The sequence below is a fragment of the Prionailurus viverrinus genome, chromosome X, assembly GCF_022837055.1.
Source record: "Prionailurus viverrinus isolate Anna chromosome X, UM_Priviv_1.0, whole genome shotgun sequence".
NCBI lineage: Eukaryota > Metazoa > Chordata > Mammalia > Carnivora > Felidae > Prionailurus > Prionailurus viverrinus.
The window spans coordinates 77,080,936-77,095,039 of NC_062579.1; the positions used below are offsets into that span (position 1 = coordinate 77,080,936).

General features: G+C 38.6%; 1 protein-coding gene across 6 annotated transcripts; it reads right to left on the reverse strand.

Annotated features, from left to right (window-relative positions):
• Positions 1-1,418: 1,418 nt before the first annotated feature.
• Positions 1,419-13,612, reverse strand: MORF4L2 (mortality factor 4 like 2). Of its 6 annotated transcripts, none has more exons than XM_047844145.1 (4): positions 13,523-13,612; positions 10,682-10,770; positions 4,309-4,386; positions 1,419-2,969 (listed from the first exon to the last, which is right to left on the reverse strand). In XM_047844145.1, the coding sequence occupies exon 4, from the start codon at positions 2,943-2,945 to the stop codon at positions 2,079-2,081; it is 867 nt and encodes a 288-aa protein (XP_047700101.1). In that variant the 5' UTR covers positions 2,946-2,969; positions 4,309-4,386; positions 10,682-10,770; positions 13,523-13,612; the 3' UTR covers positions 1,419-2,078. The 6 variants fall into 6 exon arrangements, with proteins under 6 accessions (XP_047700101.1, XP_047700099.1, XP_047700100.1 ...); XM_047844143.1 differs by having other exon boundaries at positions 4,309-4,413; XM_047844144.1 differs by lacking the exon at positions 13,523-13,612 and adding an exon at positions 12,151-12,261.
• Between the last annotated feature and the right edge of the window lie 492 nt (positions 13,613-14,104).

Consider the following 14,104-nt stretch of genomic DNA (forward strand, 5'->3'; position numbering starts at 1 on the left):
ATTAAAACGGGGTCATTAGTCCTTTCCAGAAGAGATTAGGACATAGGTACAGAGGAAATCACAGGAAGGTACCCTTCTACAAGCCCAGGAGAGGCCTCAGAAGAAACCAACCTTGATCTTAGACTTCTGGACTCCAAAACTATAAGAAAATAAATTTGTGTTGTTTAAGCCATCTAGTTTGTGGTACTTTGATGTGGCAGCCCTGGCAAACTAACATGCACCACAAGTTTACTCCTTTGTTGACAACTTGGGAAAAAATTCTCTATTAAACTTCTCAAATCATTTGAGTCCCATTTATTTCCTGCTGGGACCCTGACTGATCCAGTTGGATTATACAGGATTTACTTCCAGATTTGTTCTTACTGTATTTTCTAAAATTTCTGCAGTAACCACAGAATACATTTTTTCTCTAAAGTAAAAAAATACTGTCGGGGCACTTGGGTGGCTGGTTAAGCATCCAACTCTTGATTTCAGCTCAGGTCATGATCTCCTGGTTTGTGAGTTTAAGCCCAGCATGGCACTCTGCACTGATGCTGTGGAGCCTGCTTGGGATTTTGTCTCCCTCTCTCTCTGCCCCTCCCCTGCTCGTGCTCTCTCTCAAAATAAATAAACACCTGAAGGAAAACAAAAACACTAATTCATGAAACAAAACCTGGTTTGGGAAATCTCCATATACACTAGATTTATTTTTGAGAGAGACAGTGTGAGTGGGGGAGGGACAGAGAAAGAGGGAGAGACAGAATCTGAAGCAGGTTCCAGGCTGTCAGCAGAGCCCGACACCGGGCTTGAACCCAAGAGCCCTGAGATCATGACCTGAGCTGAAGTCAGACTCTCAGCTGAATGAAGTTGGACGCTCAACCGACTGAGCCACCCAGGGGACCCTAGAATAAATTTATAATCATAGGTATCCAACATCAACCCTCCTTGGTAAATCCCCTATTCTATAGATTCCCACTGTTATGTCCTAAGGGATTATAAAAACAGGGACTATAACCCCAATGCTGGAACTAGGGAAAGCTGCCATCCTTGGTCCAAAATCTACAAGTATTTCTGATCATATATGAAGGTGGCTGCCCATGTTTCCTTTTGTGGGAAAGAGAAACGCTCTGCATTAAGGTAAGGGACTGTTATAGTACCCACTAAATATCCTGTTATACCAGCCCAACTCATAGGGACAAGCAGCATCAGGAACAAAACTGGCTCTTACAAGCAGCACTGAAAGCAATCACACTCTGAGAAGCCATACTGAGGGAAGGGGAGGGGAACTGGCATGACAGCATATTCCTGGCTGCCACACCCAAGAAAAAGGAATTCTTTCACCAGGAGTCAGAACTCTCCTTTGATATCATCTAGAGCTTTCCTGGGCTCGCTGACTTGTTGTTCTCAGTAATATTAAAGGCACACTGCAAAATACTTGCTTTGAAATTTAGAAACAAATTTTATTTAAGATCTGAAATACAATTCCTAAAATATCAACTTCTCCAGAAAACCGTGGCTACACAATAATGCATTGCCTCTATCATGTTAGAACGTGCATTAGACTCAAATACAAAAACCATGAAACAAACCACCATCCTTCAACAATTTGAGCAGAGAGAGAATGCCTAAGGAACAACATAGATGGACTTGCAGAGGATGGACTGTTTTACTTCAAGCACCATTAAAAAAAAAAAAGAGCACAAATGCATGGGTTTTCGGGTATATACATTAAGTTGAACCTTTGGCACTAGGAATCAGGGCATTTTGTCATGGAGCATTAACGCATATTAGAAAATTGTGTAGTGTCAAAGGGATAGAACCACCAGCATTCAAGCAATGTTGTCAACTAGGCAATAAAATATTCTATTGAATGTTTCTTCTTTGTCTAATTACTGCGTACACTGGTAGCAACTTTGAAATGAGAAAAGGAGCTTGTACTCCTTTCATTTTCTGTTTAAAACAAAACAGAAAACAAAATTGAAACATAAGCCCTGTTATACATTAACAATTTTAAAGAACATCAATTATACAAGAAAAAGACTAAGAACCAAAAGAGTGTTTACAGATACCAGACATAACAGTGAGTGGTCACTAGACCCTCACAGGGCTTTGCGGTGGTACTCAGCTGAAGCCACTTTGTAATCACTGGCAGTAAACAGAGACGCAGCATTCTTTGCCAGATATTTTAGGAAATCATGCAAATAGCCCAACAATAATGCAAGGCTCTTCTCATCAAGGGGCGTATACGCCAACATTGCTCCGATTCTTACAAATAATCTCAGTAGATGTGGGGCTCCATAAACCTGGGACATTGGCGCATCAGGGTGAGCCAAGAGGATTTCGGCATACTGGGGCCTCTCAAATTTGTAGAGCAGCTGAGTGCCCAACATCACATTGAAATATTCTTTTATTCCTGCCACAACTTCATTAACTGCATATTCCTTATTATCAACATTTCCCTGCGACTTCTTACAATTTGCGTACTCCTCCAGAATAGCATCTACATTTTTCTTAGCAGGGAGTTGAAACAGCTGCTTCTGCCTGGTAACTAAGTCCCAGTCCTCAACAAGCCATGGTTTTAATTCTTCAGGAATCTTCACTTTAACTTCCATTCTATTCTTAAATGCCTCCTCACTTTCGACAGTGGGGTCTGCCCGGGCCCTTTTCTTCCGAGGTGGCTGAGGTGCTTCGCTGGTACTGCCACCATCTCCATTTCCAGGAGTCTTCTGTTTGTTCTTTCTTGTCTTCCTCACTGATCCTGAAGGGGGGTTCTCTGCAGAGCGACCCCCCCATCTGCCTGGGAGAGCTGGTTCCACATTCTTCTGCTGTGAACCAGCAGTCTTCTTTCCTGAAGAGGCCCCTCTCATCTTACTTCTCTGCATATTGCTTCTACTTGGTTTTTTGAAGTTGTCTTCTTCTGCAGATTGTTGTCCACGAGTTTGAGAACCCTGCTTTCTGGAACTCATTCAACCCTGTTTTTATTCCAACCACTGTAATACATAAAGCATTTTACTTGTTTGTTTTCTATAGTGACCTTTAACACACTGTGCTTAGTACAACACAAGTTACTCTCTTGGAATTTGGATCTCAAATCCTAATTCAGGATCATGTATAAGTGACTTACTACCTCCACCCTCTTTTTCTGATCTTCACTACTAACCACTACTCTTACCCATCCAATCACTCATCAGACTTGCCCAAAAGTTAGTTTTTTGGTGCCACCGAAAAGACAGGATTATAATTTTAAACAAATGATGAATTAAAATGGAAAAGAAACTACACAAGGCAGTGGAGGTCAAATTCAACACTCTGAACACGAAAAAGGACAAGATGAACTTTAGTTGACTAAAGGCAAAATGAGTAACAGTAAAGGTTTCTGTAGGAGTCCAGGTAGGCCTGAACTAGAGTGATGACAGAGTCCAGACAAACTGAATACAAAACTTGGTAAATGAAGGAGAGGGAGGAGTCAAAGGTAGCTGTGTAATTTTAAGCCTGGGTAATTAATAAATTAATAAAAACACTGATTTTAATGATGAGTTTAGAAACAGCCATAAAATAATAGGAAATAAGTAATCCATCCATTCATTGAATTAGCTATCATACATTCTTGCACATCTGCTTTGGGACAGCTACTATGCTAGGTGTTAAGGATTCAAGTATCTAAAGTGGCAATTAAAAAACAATGAGGTTAGTACAATGATAGTAATAGGCACATAGTATTTAGTAGTAAACAAGAAATGGTACATGACACAACTTTCAGTATTAGCTGAAATCACTTGGAGGAAGTGATATATCAGTGAGGGAGAAGTCAGTGATGACTCCCAGGTTTTGATAATGAATGATTAGGTCATTAGTATTATCACATGAAACTGCATCTACAGGAGGAAATGGATTAGAAAGGAAAGAAGTTCAGTACTGGATCTATTAAGTGTGAGGTGTACAGTTATATATTTAACTTTAAAACGCAGCTAAAGGTCAGAGCCAGAAATAGAGATCTGAGAGTAATCATATAGCTGTTACTGGAAGCTATGAAAGCCATCAAAATCATTCATGAAGAGGAAAAAAAACTGAACCCAAGTATGGAATACTGGAAAAACCTAAAAGACTGACGTATAAGGGGTGAGCAGAGAGACCAAAAACAAAACAAAAATGGTCAGAGCAGCAACAGAAGAATTAAAAGCATGTTCTTTTGGAAGCCAAAGAAGTTGAGAGTTTCAAGAAGGAATTGGGATAAAATGCAGCAGAGAGGGCTAATAAGGTAAAGCTGAAAAAAAAACAGTGTTCTAGGATTCTTACAGTGTGACAGATGAAGTAATTTCTTTGACTTACATAATCCTCTTCCTTCTTTCCTTTCCAAGAACTCCTAGTGTTTTCCTAGACGGAACCTCCTAGATCTCCTGGGATAGTCTGGAAGGAGAAGGTGGGAGACACAAACTAGAAAGGAAAACAGATACCTGTCAAGATGAACTTTTGTGAAAGAATACAGAAAAAAGTAATCTTATTTTACGACTGTGGTTTACGACTGTAATATCAGAGAAAATATATGAGCTCCACTGTTAGACATACTTCTACTTCAATTAGGCTCTGCCATTTATCAGTTGTGAGGACTTAGGTAAGATATGTAAGCTCACTTGGCCTCTTTTTCTCATCTATGGAATGAAGCAAATTACCCCCTAGCCTTCACAGGTTCTTGTTAAGAACTTCTTGTATACAACGTGGCTAAACAACAGCTACAGGAATACATGTGATTATGGATACAAAGATATTCACTGCGGTGGCATTTTTAATACTGAAAAACTGGAACACCTAAATTTTCTTCTAACATAAATTACGTATGCACACTATGGAAGAACATTCAAATGAATTAAGAGAACCATGTACCAACATGGTTCTGATGTTCAATTCTGTACTATTAGGTAAACAGGCATAATGCATAGTATGTACAATAGGATCCTTAAGATATAGATAGCACAGGCTGAAAAATAACTATCAGTCTCACACAGTTCTTATGAACATTGAGTGTGATCAAATTCCTGTTTTAAACTGATACGCATAAATGCATAGGAAAGTATCTAGATGAATAAATACCAGATTAAAATCAGGGTAATCTCTGGGAAAAAATGAGGGATGAGGGTGGATCAGCCTTAAACCATATTTCTCTGGTAACTGTGGCCTTTCACCCACAGAAAAAGCCCCTCAACCAATCCCTAGACCTCAACAATGTTGAGCAGATATCAGGGAAACCCTGAGGGGGGAAAGAAGAGGTAAGAAATGCTAGACAACCAGAGGTTTGAATCAAGGAAACCAGTTATTAGGAAGACAGACCTGGGTGCTAGAGCTTTCATTAAGCAAATGATATCCTCTAACTAAAAGGGCACAAAGCTCTGAGCAGAAAGGACAAAGGTGGCTCTCAGAGAGCATCAAAACCTGTAAATACAGTTACTGACCCTGTGGGAATCAGAAACCTTCTGGCTGAGAGGGATATACAGACACATTCTGTGAAGGATCAGAAAACAGCTAGTGTGTTATGGCATACATTGCAAGCTATCACGCTTACAAAAATATTTTTCTAAAAAAAACAGTCACTGTGACCAGGACAGAAGGGACACAGTATCTGATGTTTTAAGAGAATTTAGTTAATATAGGTGAAATCCAGAAAATCCACCTCAGAACTGCTATATTGCAGAGCTTTCACAAAACAAGGGGACAGTTAAAATACCAACTAAAGAAAGCAAGATGGCCCAGTGCCAGCCAGCCAGACTGTGTAAAACAGAAGTAAGGCCAGGCTGGACAGGAAGTATTTTGGAAGTCTCACTGGTACTAGCAATTCCTTACTGAGGAACTTGAAAATGATAGCTGAACCTACCATACACCCTTGGCATTAATCACATATATTCATTCATAGGAAAACTACGAAAAGGAATTCTACCTGTTTGATTAACTGGGTGAGTTGTCATTCTCCACAAATTCTTATATTACTCATATGAAGTCTCAATGAAATATCTGCCATTATACAGAAAAACACATGTACCACAAGTCAAGGTTTGTGACCAGAGTGAATAAAGCCAGGGAAACAGCCTTTCTAGGAATTGTCTCAGTACCTTTATTTTCATTTGAATATCCTACAGATCAAATTACTACTACCTGGAAGTCAGAAACCAGACATCAAAGGAAGGGAATACCTGTCCTTTAGATGTCTGCTCCTACTTATAGTACAAGTTTGTGGATAGCTTTGCACTTTGTACCACTCTTACCAGTTTAACACTTCTCCATGACCAAGGATAGATGTGCTGTGCACACCCATTTAAAAAGTTTGCACTGTAGATTCTCCAGTTTGTTTTGAGTTTCAGGCTTTATTAACATTGTTTATTGACTTAGCATGCCTACTCTTTGCTCCCATCATGCTCCCTCATCTCCTTCATCTAAATACCACAGAAATCCTATCTCTTCCTTAAATCTCCAATTCTAGCCCGTTTCTCTCCCATCTCCAGTATGATATGAAGCTGATGCTAAGTTTACTTATAGAACTACACCATTAATCCCTATTTGTCACAGGCCTTGTGTTATACTTATCTCACATATTATGGAGCAGCACTTAGGTCCCTGGTGGGTATACAACAGTGAATCAAAGCAAGTGATTCAACACATGAAGAAAATGGGAGGCAAATCAGGGACAAATCATCAAATATTTTTTCACTTGTTCTCTACAGGTCAGCTCTAGGGTAGGCTAGACTTTGAGAAAACACATTTGTAGGTTTGCCCTAGGTTTCTATTTTTAATTTCTGTGTAAATATTTAAACAGATATAAGCTAATACTGGTATCAAATCCTAGATCTTCCCTTTAAAAAAGTTTGTAACTACAACTCATTTTTCCCATACAATGTTATAATACACAAGGATCTTGAGAGCTGTGTATTTTATTAAATGGCCATACCTTAAACCACCCCCTTAAGGGAAAAGTGATTCCCCCTCAGTTTACCCTGTAGTAACTATTAAAACATTTTTGTCCTCATTTCCTATTAACATTTCCAGATGCAGATGTAGTAGGTCAAGAGGGAATAACAGGTTATCAAATTACTCCCCCATGCTATACCAATTTCCAACTTTACAAGTAGTGCGTAAAACTATCACACCCATATTCTCGTCAGCAGTGGCTAGTCTCATTTACAAAATTCATAAAATTTGATAAAATGTTTAGCTGTTCAGCTTCTTAGTGATGCTTCAACATTTAAGGTGTCTATTGGCCATACATATATGGCTCTTGTTCCCTGCCCAGTTGATTCTTATAGTGATTTTAACATTTATAGGAGCTCTTTATCAAGAGTTATCATTCTGGGGCAAATATTTCCCCTAGTGTGCTTTTCTAGTGTCTGATGTTATGATTTTAAAGTTTTATATAATGACATGTTAGTTTTTCCTTCCACTGTTAAAACAGGTCATCTTATTGGATGTTTTATATTTTAATTCCTTAATCCACCCAGAATTTACTTTGTAAGTTATGAACTGAAAAGCCTGTATTTTCTCCAAATAGTTAATTTTGTGGCACTATTTTGGGGTAATATTTCTTTTACATGTGTGTAAATACCAACACACATAATGATGTTGGAATTCTCCCTTTACTTCCCTTCCCCAATCCCAGGAGTGTGCAGGACTTCAAATTTTATATACATATTCACACAAAACATACCTTTAAAACTAAATGTGTATTTTATATTTGACGTGGCAAAGTGAGACCTACTGCCCCATACCTTTTCCTACTTTAACATGGGCATCTGTCATTCTTTTTAATATCCACATTACTGTATAATCTCCATGCCAGAATTTAACCAGTTCCTTATTAATGAACATTTACGGTGTTTCTGATACTTCATTATTACATAAATGCTATAATAGATGTAAGTAAGTGGACAGATATATTAGAGAATTAGGGACTTCAGGATTATTCTCAGAAGTGGAACTGTTCTGACGAGATAGAGGCAAATTCAACTTGTAAAGAACTGCTGTAATTTGTACTCCCAGCAAAAACCTTAAAGTTCATTCATCTACACCTTCAGCAACACTGGATAAACATCTTTTGGAAAAAAACTTTGTTCTGCTTATCCAGTATACAGTAATATTTTATTTTAATATGTGGGATATTGAGCATCTCTTATACATTCATGTGATGTTTTTCTTATGTGAATGTTTGCTTTTTTTATTGATTTCTAATAATTAAATCCTAAGTTTTCTTCGGTATGTTGGAAATATTTTTTCCAAACTCATTTTCCTTCTAAGTGGGTCTCTGTGTGCATGTGTGTGTGTATACACACACAAATATGTCAACCTTTTCCTTTGTGAACGTTGGCATTTATGTTATGTCTAGGTAAAATGCTTCCAAATCAATATTCTAAAAACGATTTCCTATATTTCTTGGTATTTTTATAGTTTCTTCCAAATATATAACTTTTCTTAATATTAATTATTAAAGAGGCCATCCTTTCCCCGCTGATTTAAAATGCTATTATAGAACATTCTAAATTTTTAGATGAACATGGGTCTCTTAAGGTACTCTCTTCCCAATGATTTTTGATTATTCAATTTTTAAAGGTTATCATTGTTTCTAGGTCACCTGGTCTGTCATAGAGACCTCTGTTCTCACATCAGTATCACATTGGTTTAATTATCATAAAGATATAAATGTTACCCTAGAATAACACTTGTAAATGGTTTCCAATTATGTTTGATTATTGGAAGTATTATTTGAAGTAGCAAAAACACTGAATCAACCTAGAGGACTATCACTAGTAATTTGGAAAGATAAAATGTGCTTTACCCATGAGATGGATTAACATGCTAGTTAAAAGAATGCCACTGTGAAAGGAATTAAATAGAACTCTAAGAATGGACATGAAGACAGCCAAGACAATTAGCTAAATAAAGATAGTAAGTTGCAAAACGATACCTAGAGCATACCAAGTCCATGTAAAAGAAAACACAGAACAGTATTTTATATATGGATATCCATATATGTTTTTAAACAGATACATAATTTAGAGATCTAGAAGGACTGATAATAGTGGTTAACTCTGGAGAAAGTTAAGAGAATCAGGGGTGGTGAAGAAATGGAAACTCGAACCTACTCTGTAACATTTAAACTTTTTCATTTTAAGGATAATATATTCACATGTCAATTACATGACTAAAAATTTATATTAAAATATAGATTTAAAATTCATAATCATATTCTGATCTATTCTTATCCTTGGATCTCACACATAGCTGAACTTTTCAGTGAATTATCACTGTGTATCATACATTTTGTAGGCACACCGTTCAGACTGGTTTCCTTCCCCCCACTTCTAGGTTCTACCCATCCTTGGAGGCATAGGTCAAGATTCTTTTCCTCTTTGAGGCTTTCATTTCAGGATACTCTGGACCTTGCCTTCTCTGAGCTCCTATTGGCCTAAGAGCCCACCTCCCTCCCTTTTGCCCTTAATCATTCTCCAAAAGGCCTTCTGTATAGGTGTTTTTTCTGTGGGTGTGCATACCCATCTACTGCATCTTTTCCACCAGGGCAGCGCCCACCTATGCAGCCTCAATTTCAGAAGGGAAAAAAAATAAGGAAAATATAGTGACTCCATGGGAAAATGAAGCTTTCAAGTGACTGGAAAAACCTTCCTTCATCTTCTCATGCAAGTAATGGGCCATTTAGGAATGCAGACTCCAAAGGCTAACATTTTTGGTATGGGTGTGTCACAAATGAGTGTAAACATCTATGGTTTGTTGAAATAAACCTTTAAAAGCACATATACCATTACAGTTAATTTATATCCATTCTCTTCTGGATCTTGGAACACTTCCTTTATGTTTAACATTATTGTTTGAGTCTGAGACAAAGGAGGAATGACAGAAAAGCAGTTAGCAGACTGAATATGTTTATGACTTCCTAGTTAAAATTATAGCTCCTGGAAATTCCCTTATAAATAAATATGATCAATATACTCAATATCTTTCTAGATTGTTAGGATAAGCCAGAAGTCATAATTTCAGATTTCAGTTCTAGTGTTAACTGCTGCTTCTGGAAAATCAGGAAAGAAACCAACAGTATTAATTTTGTTTTATATTTCCAAAAAGAATTATTCACTGCTTTTAGAAGTGTAAGAGTGTATGTGTGTGTAAACCAGGATGTACCAGAAGGACTAACAAAGCCATAATTATTATTAAAGCAAACACTTGTATGTGCCAAGCACTGTCCTGGTACTTTACATGTAATCCCTTCAAAAATCCTATGACATAGGAATAATTATCTTTATGTTACACATGAAGAAATTTAGGGACAAAGTGGGTTAAGTATCTTGCCCAGGATCACACAGTAAGTGGCAGAGACAAAATTCAAATTAAAGAAGTTAGTCTTTACCCTTAACCACTAAATTATGCTGTACATGGGAGGAAACAAAGTTAAAATAATAATAATAATAATAATAATAATAATAATAATATTGTAGTATTTCTTATCAAAGAATGTAACATACAGCCTTCTGTTGTTTAGGCACTTACTATACTGGAAGCACTACTGGACTTAGCCTCATCCTTCCCTTCTTAGAATTTAGAGTGTTTTTGCAGATAGGTGCTTATTAATCTTCAAAATATTCCTGGGCAGTTAGGAAGGTTATGTGGAACTATCTTGTTTCAGAATTGAGGCCAAGAGAAGAGAGGCACTCACCCAGATTCTGTAATCAGGGATGATTCTGCAACCAGGATCAGATCTTCTGATCCTTATTATACAGCAAACTTAGCTTTTCTGATGATGGCCTGGAAGGTCAAAGAAGGGGACAGAAAAGGACATAAAATAAAAAGATATGAGAACCTTTTTTTCTTTATCAACCAGTGCATTTTATCACACACTAAGGATACCATAGCTGATAAATAATGTGCAAATGTTTCTTTTTCCCTTCTTGTAGTTGTATTTTCAAATTTACTTTACTGTACATTTATCCTGATTTTCAATAAAGTAACTGTCTTTTTTATACTTTTTATTAAGGATAATTTCAAATAAATAAAAATGTAGAAGGAAGAGTATTATAAACCTACAACAATCACCCAGCTTCAACAATTACCAACTGAAGGCCATCTTGTTTCATCTATAACCCCACCCACTGCTCCCCCCCACTCCGATTTTTTTAAGCAAACCGAATAGCTGATTTTCTGTATTTTATTATGGAAAATGTCAAACATATACCAAGGAAGACAATAATATGAGGAACCCCATATGCCCTATCACTTAACTCAAACAATTAACTTAGGGCCAATTTTGTTTCATCTATACACCCCTCCCCACTTCCCCCTACCGCTGAGATTCTGAAGCAAATACCAGTCATCTACGTATTTGAAGTCATTCCCAGACATTTTATTAATTAATCCGCAAATATTTTCCTATATATCTCTACAAGATAGACAATTTGAAAACAACCATTACTGCCATTATAACGTCTAAAAATAGACATCAATTCCTTTAAAAAAAACCCCATCAAACCTGTCTTCACATTTTCCCGATGCATCTTAAACAGTTTTTTTTTTTTTTTTACAGTTGGTATGTTCAAATCAGGATCCAAACAAGGCCTACTCATCGCATGTGGTTCATCTCCTGATCGCTCTCGTTCTCCATCTCCCCTCACCGCCCCCCCCCCCCGCCTTTTAAACTTTTAAATATGGAAAATTCCAATCCCCGCTATTTTGAGCTAATTCTCAAATAGTAAATTATTTCAGCGGTAAAAATTGATATGTCTCTTTTATAACTCGAATTTCTCCTAGGGAAGAAGTTAATGGGCAAGAAAAGCAATATAATGAACGAATTTACGTAATTTATATTGTTTCTCATTCTGTTACGCGGTTTTTCACTCCACAATAATAGCGAATATTTTTCTGAGCCAGCATTGGTATTGTCTTATACGCAGTAACACACAGTACAAGCCTCTGAGGTAAACGTCTCTGAGGTAGATACTATTATTATCACCATTTTACAAACATGGAAACCAAGACACGGAAAGAACAGGAGCCAGCCCAAGCAGGGCGTTGGCGAGTAGGAATTTGAATGAGGCTCTGCTCAGTTGTAAAGCCATATGATAATCTTGTCTATATACGCGGCAATAAAAAGAAATCATCAACCCTTTCACCCCACCCCCACCCCGAAACCTGAAACGAGAATCCAGTTCTTTCCAGCAGCCGACGTGTGACCACTGCCGTCCCTCCAACCGCCATAGTAAAGCCAGGTTTCTCTGGCAACTGATATCCATAGGCAGACACGTCACCCTGGAGGCGGGCTTATGCTCTCCAGCCAATCACAATCGTCTTGTCTAAGTTTTAGAATGTTCCATAACCAAATGATTGGACGAGGCCTACCACGTCAGCGATGACACTTCGCCGCAGTAAAGGCGGGTGCTAGCAACCTGCTTCTTCACGGTTAAGGCTGGAAGCAAACCAATCATCTTTCTCCTTTAGTGTGCGCTCTGGCCAATGACGCTCGCCCTCTTAGGCTCTTAGCCCGCCCACCAAAAGCGCGACAGCCGTTGGGTCATAAGTCTATAGGGCAGGGTGTTCACGTGGCCTATTTTCACGACCCAGAGTTCCCCTGACCAGAGTTTTTTTTTTTTTCTTCTTTTCTTTTCTTTCTTTTTTTTTTTTTTCCTGCAGGGAGGCATTATGGGTTTTTTTTTTTTCCACTGGGAAAGGAAGTGTCTACGTGGCCTGCGGAAACAGGATGGGCGGAAATGAGCTAAGATTCCCGCGAGTGGGGAAGCGCGAGGTCAATCCTGGGGCCACGCCCGCCAACCTCTTGCACAACTCTCGGAGTGAAAAAAAAAGCAGAGCGGGGTTTTTAATGTGTGTGAGGGGTGTGGGGGTGTGGTATTGGGGCCGTTGTGTTTGTGCCCGGGGGAGCTCCCGTAGCTCTGGGGTTAGGGTGTGCGCGCGCGCGGCAGTCCTCGTGGTGTTGGAGGTGGTGGGTGTGCTCAGGGGTGCGCCCCTAGCGTTGGGACTTAGTGTTGGGGCCGGTGTGTGTCCCAAAGCGGGGGCGCGCGCGCGCGCGTGTGTGTGCGCGCGCGCGCTCATGCACGCGCGTTGTGTATGGAATGTTCTCTACTTTTCTATGAGTTTGAAAATTGTTCTAATGAAAAGGAAAATAAGTCAAGGCGACCATAACCAATAAGGAAACTTTACCAGAAATATTTTGGTCTCTCCTATCGATTTAATTTCAGACCCTAAAAATACACTTTCCTCCCACGTTTTTCTTTGTTGCCAAAATTCTGTTCTAAACCATAGTTCTTCAGTTAAGAGCCAAACCCTCCCAATCCCGTATTAGCAATTACAAGGAGCAGCTTCTTTACCGTTCTCTAGTATCCTCTCCCATCCCCCACCTACAAAGTTGGGTGCAGTTCTCTTGGCACAAACAATTTTCTGCCAGCAATATCTGTATGTAACAGCCTTCTTCAGTCTCTCACTCTCGCGCTCTATCCATCTATCTATCTATACAGACTCCGAATTTCTGTAGGGGCTGAGGCTCTCTTACCTTTTTGTCCTGATCTCCAAGCACAGTGCCCTTCAGGCAATTATGCACCAGTTAATTTTCCAGAAAGTTCTCTCGGTGAGGTTTATACCTCTTGAGTCAGCCGCTAGATGCCACCAAATCCCAGCAAAGGATTGGCTGTTTAGTGCCTGGAATTATGGGATTTTGTTCCCCCTCTTTCTGATTTGTTGAATTCCACAATCTATAGGGATCATATATATCATTCATTGCTAGGGAAAAAATTAACTTCTGTAAATAGTCCAGCCAGGCAAAAGACTATGGCCCTAGATCTAGATGTTTTTCCTTGTTTCCTTTTTAAAAAAAAATTCCCCCCTCCTGCCCTCTCTTATTTCCTCCTTGCCTTTTTTGGGGGGTCAGAATTGATGAATGACCCCAGGCCCTGATGCTGATGAAGATAGAATTCTTTCTGTGCACCTTCTTTTCAAAACTGATCTTTTTCTCTTGACATTTTTATTAAATATGGGTGTTTGCACCCTATTTTTTGTAATGGTACTGCTACACTTTGTTAATGTCTTTGGAGTTAGAGACCTAATTTTATTTTACTTTTATTTTTTAAGGTTTGTT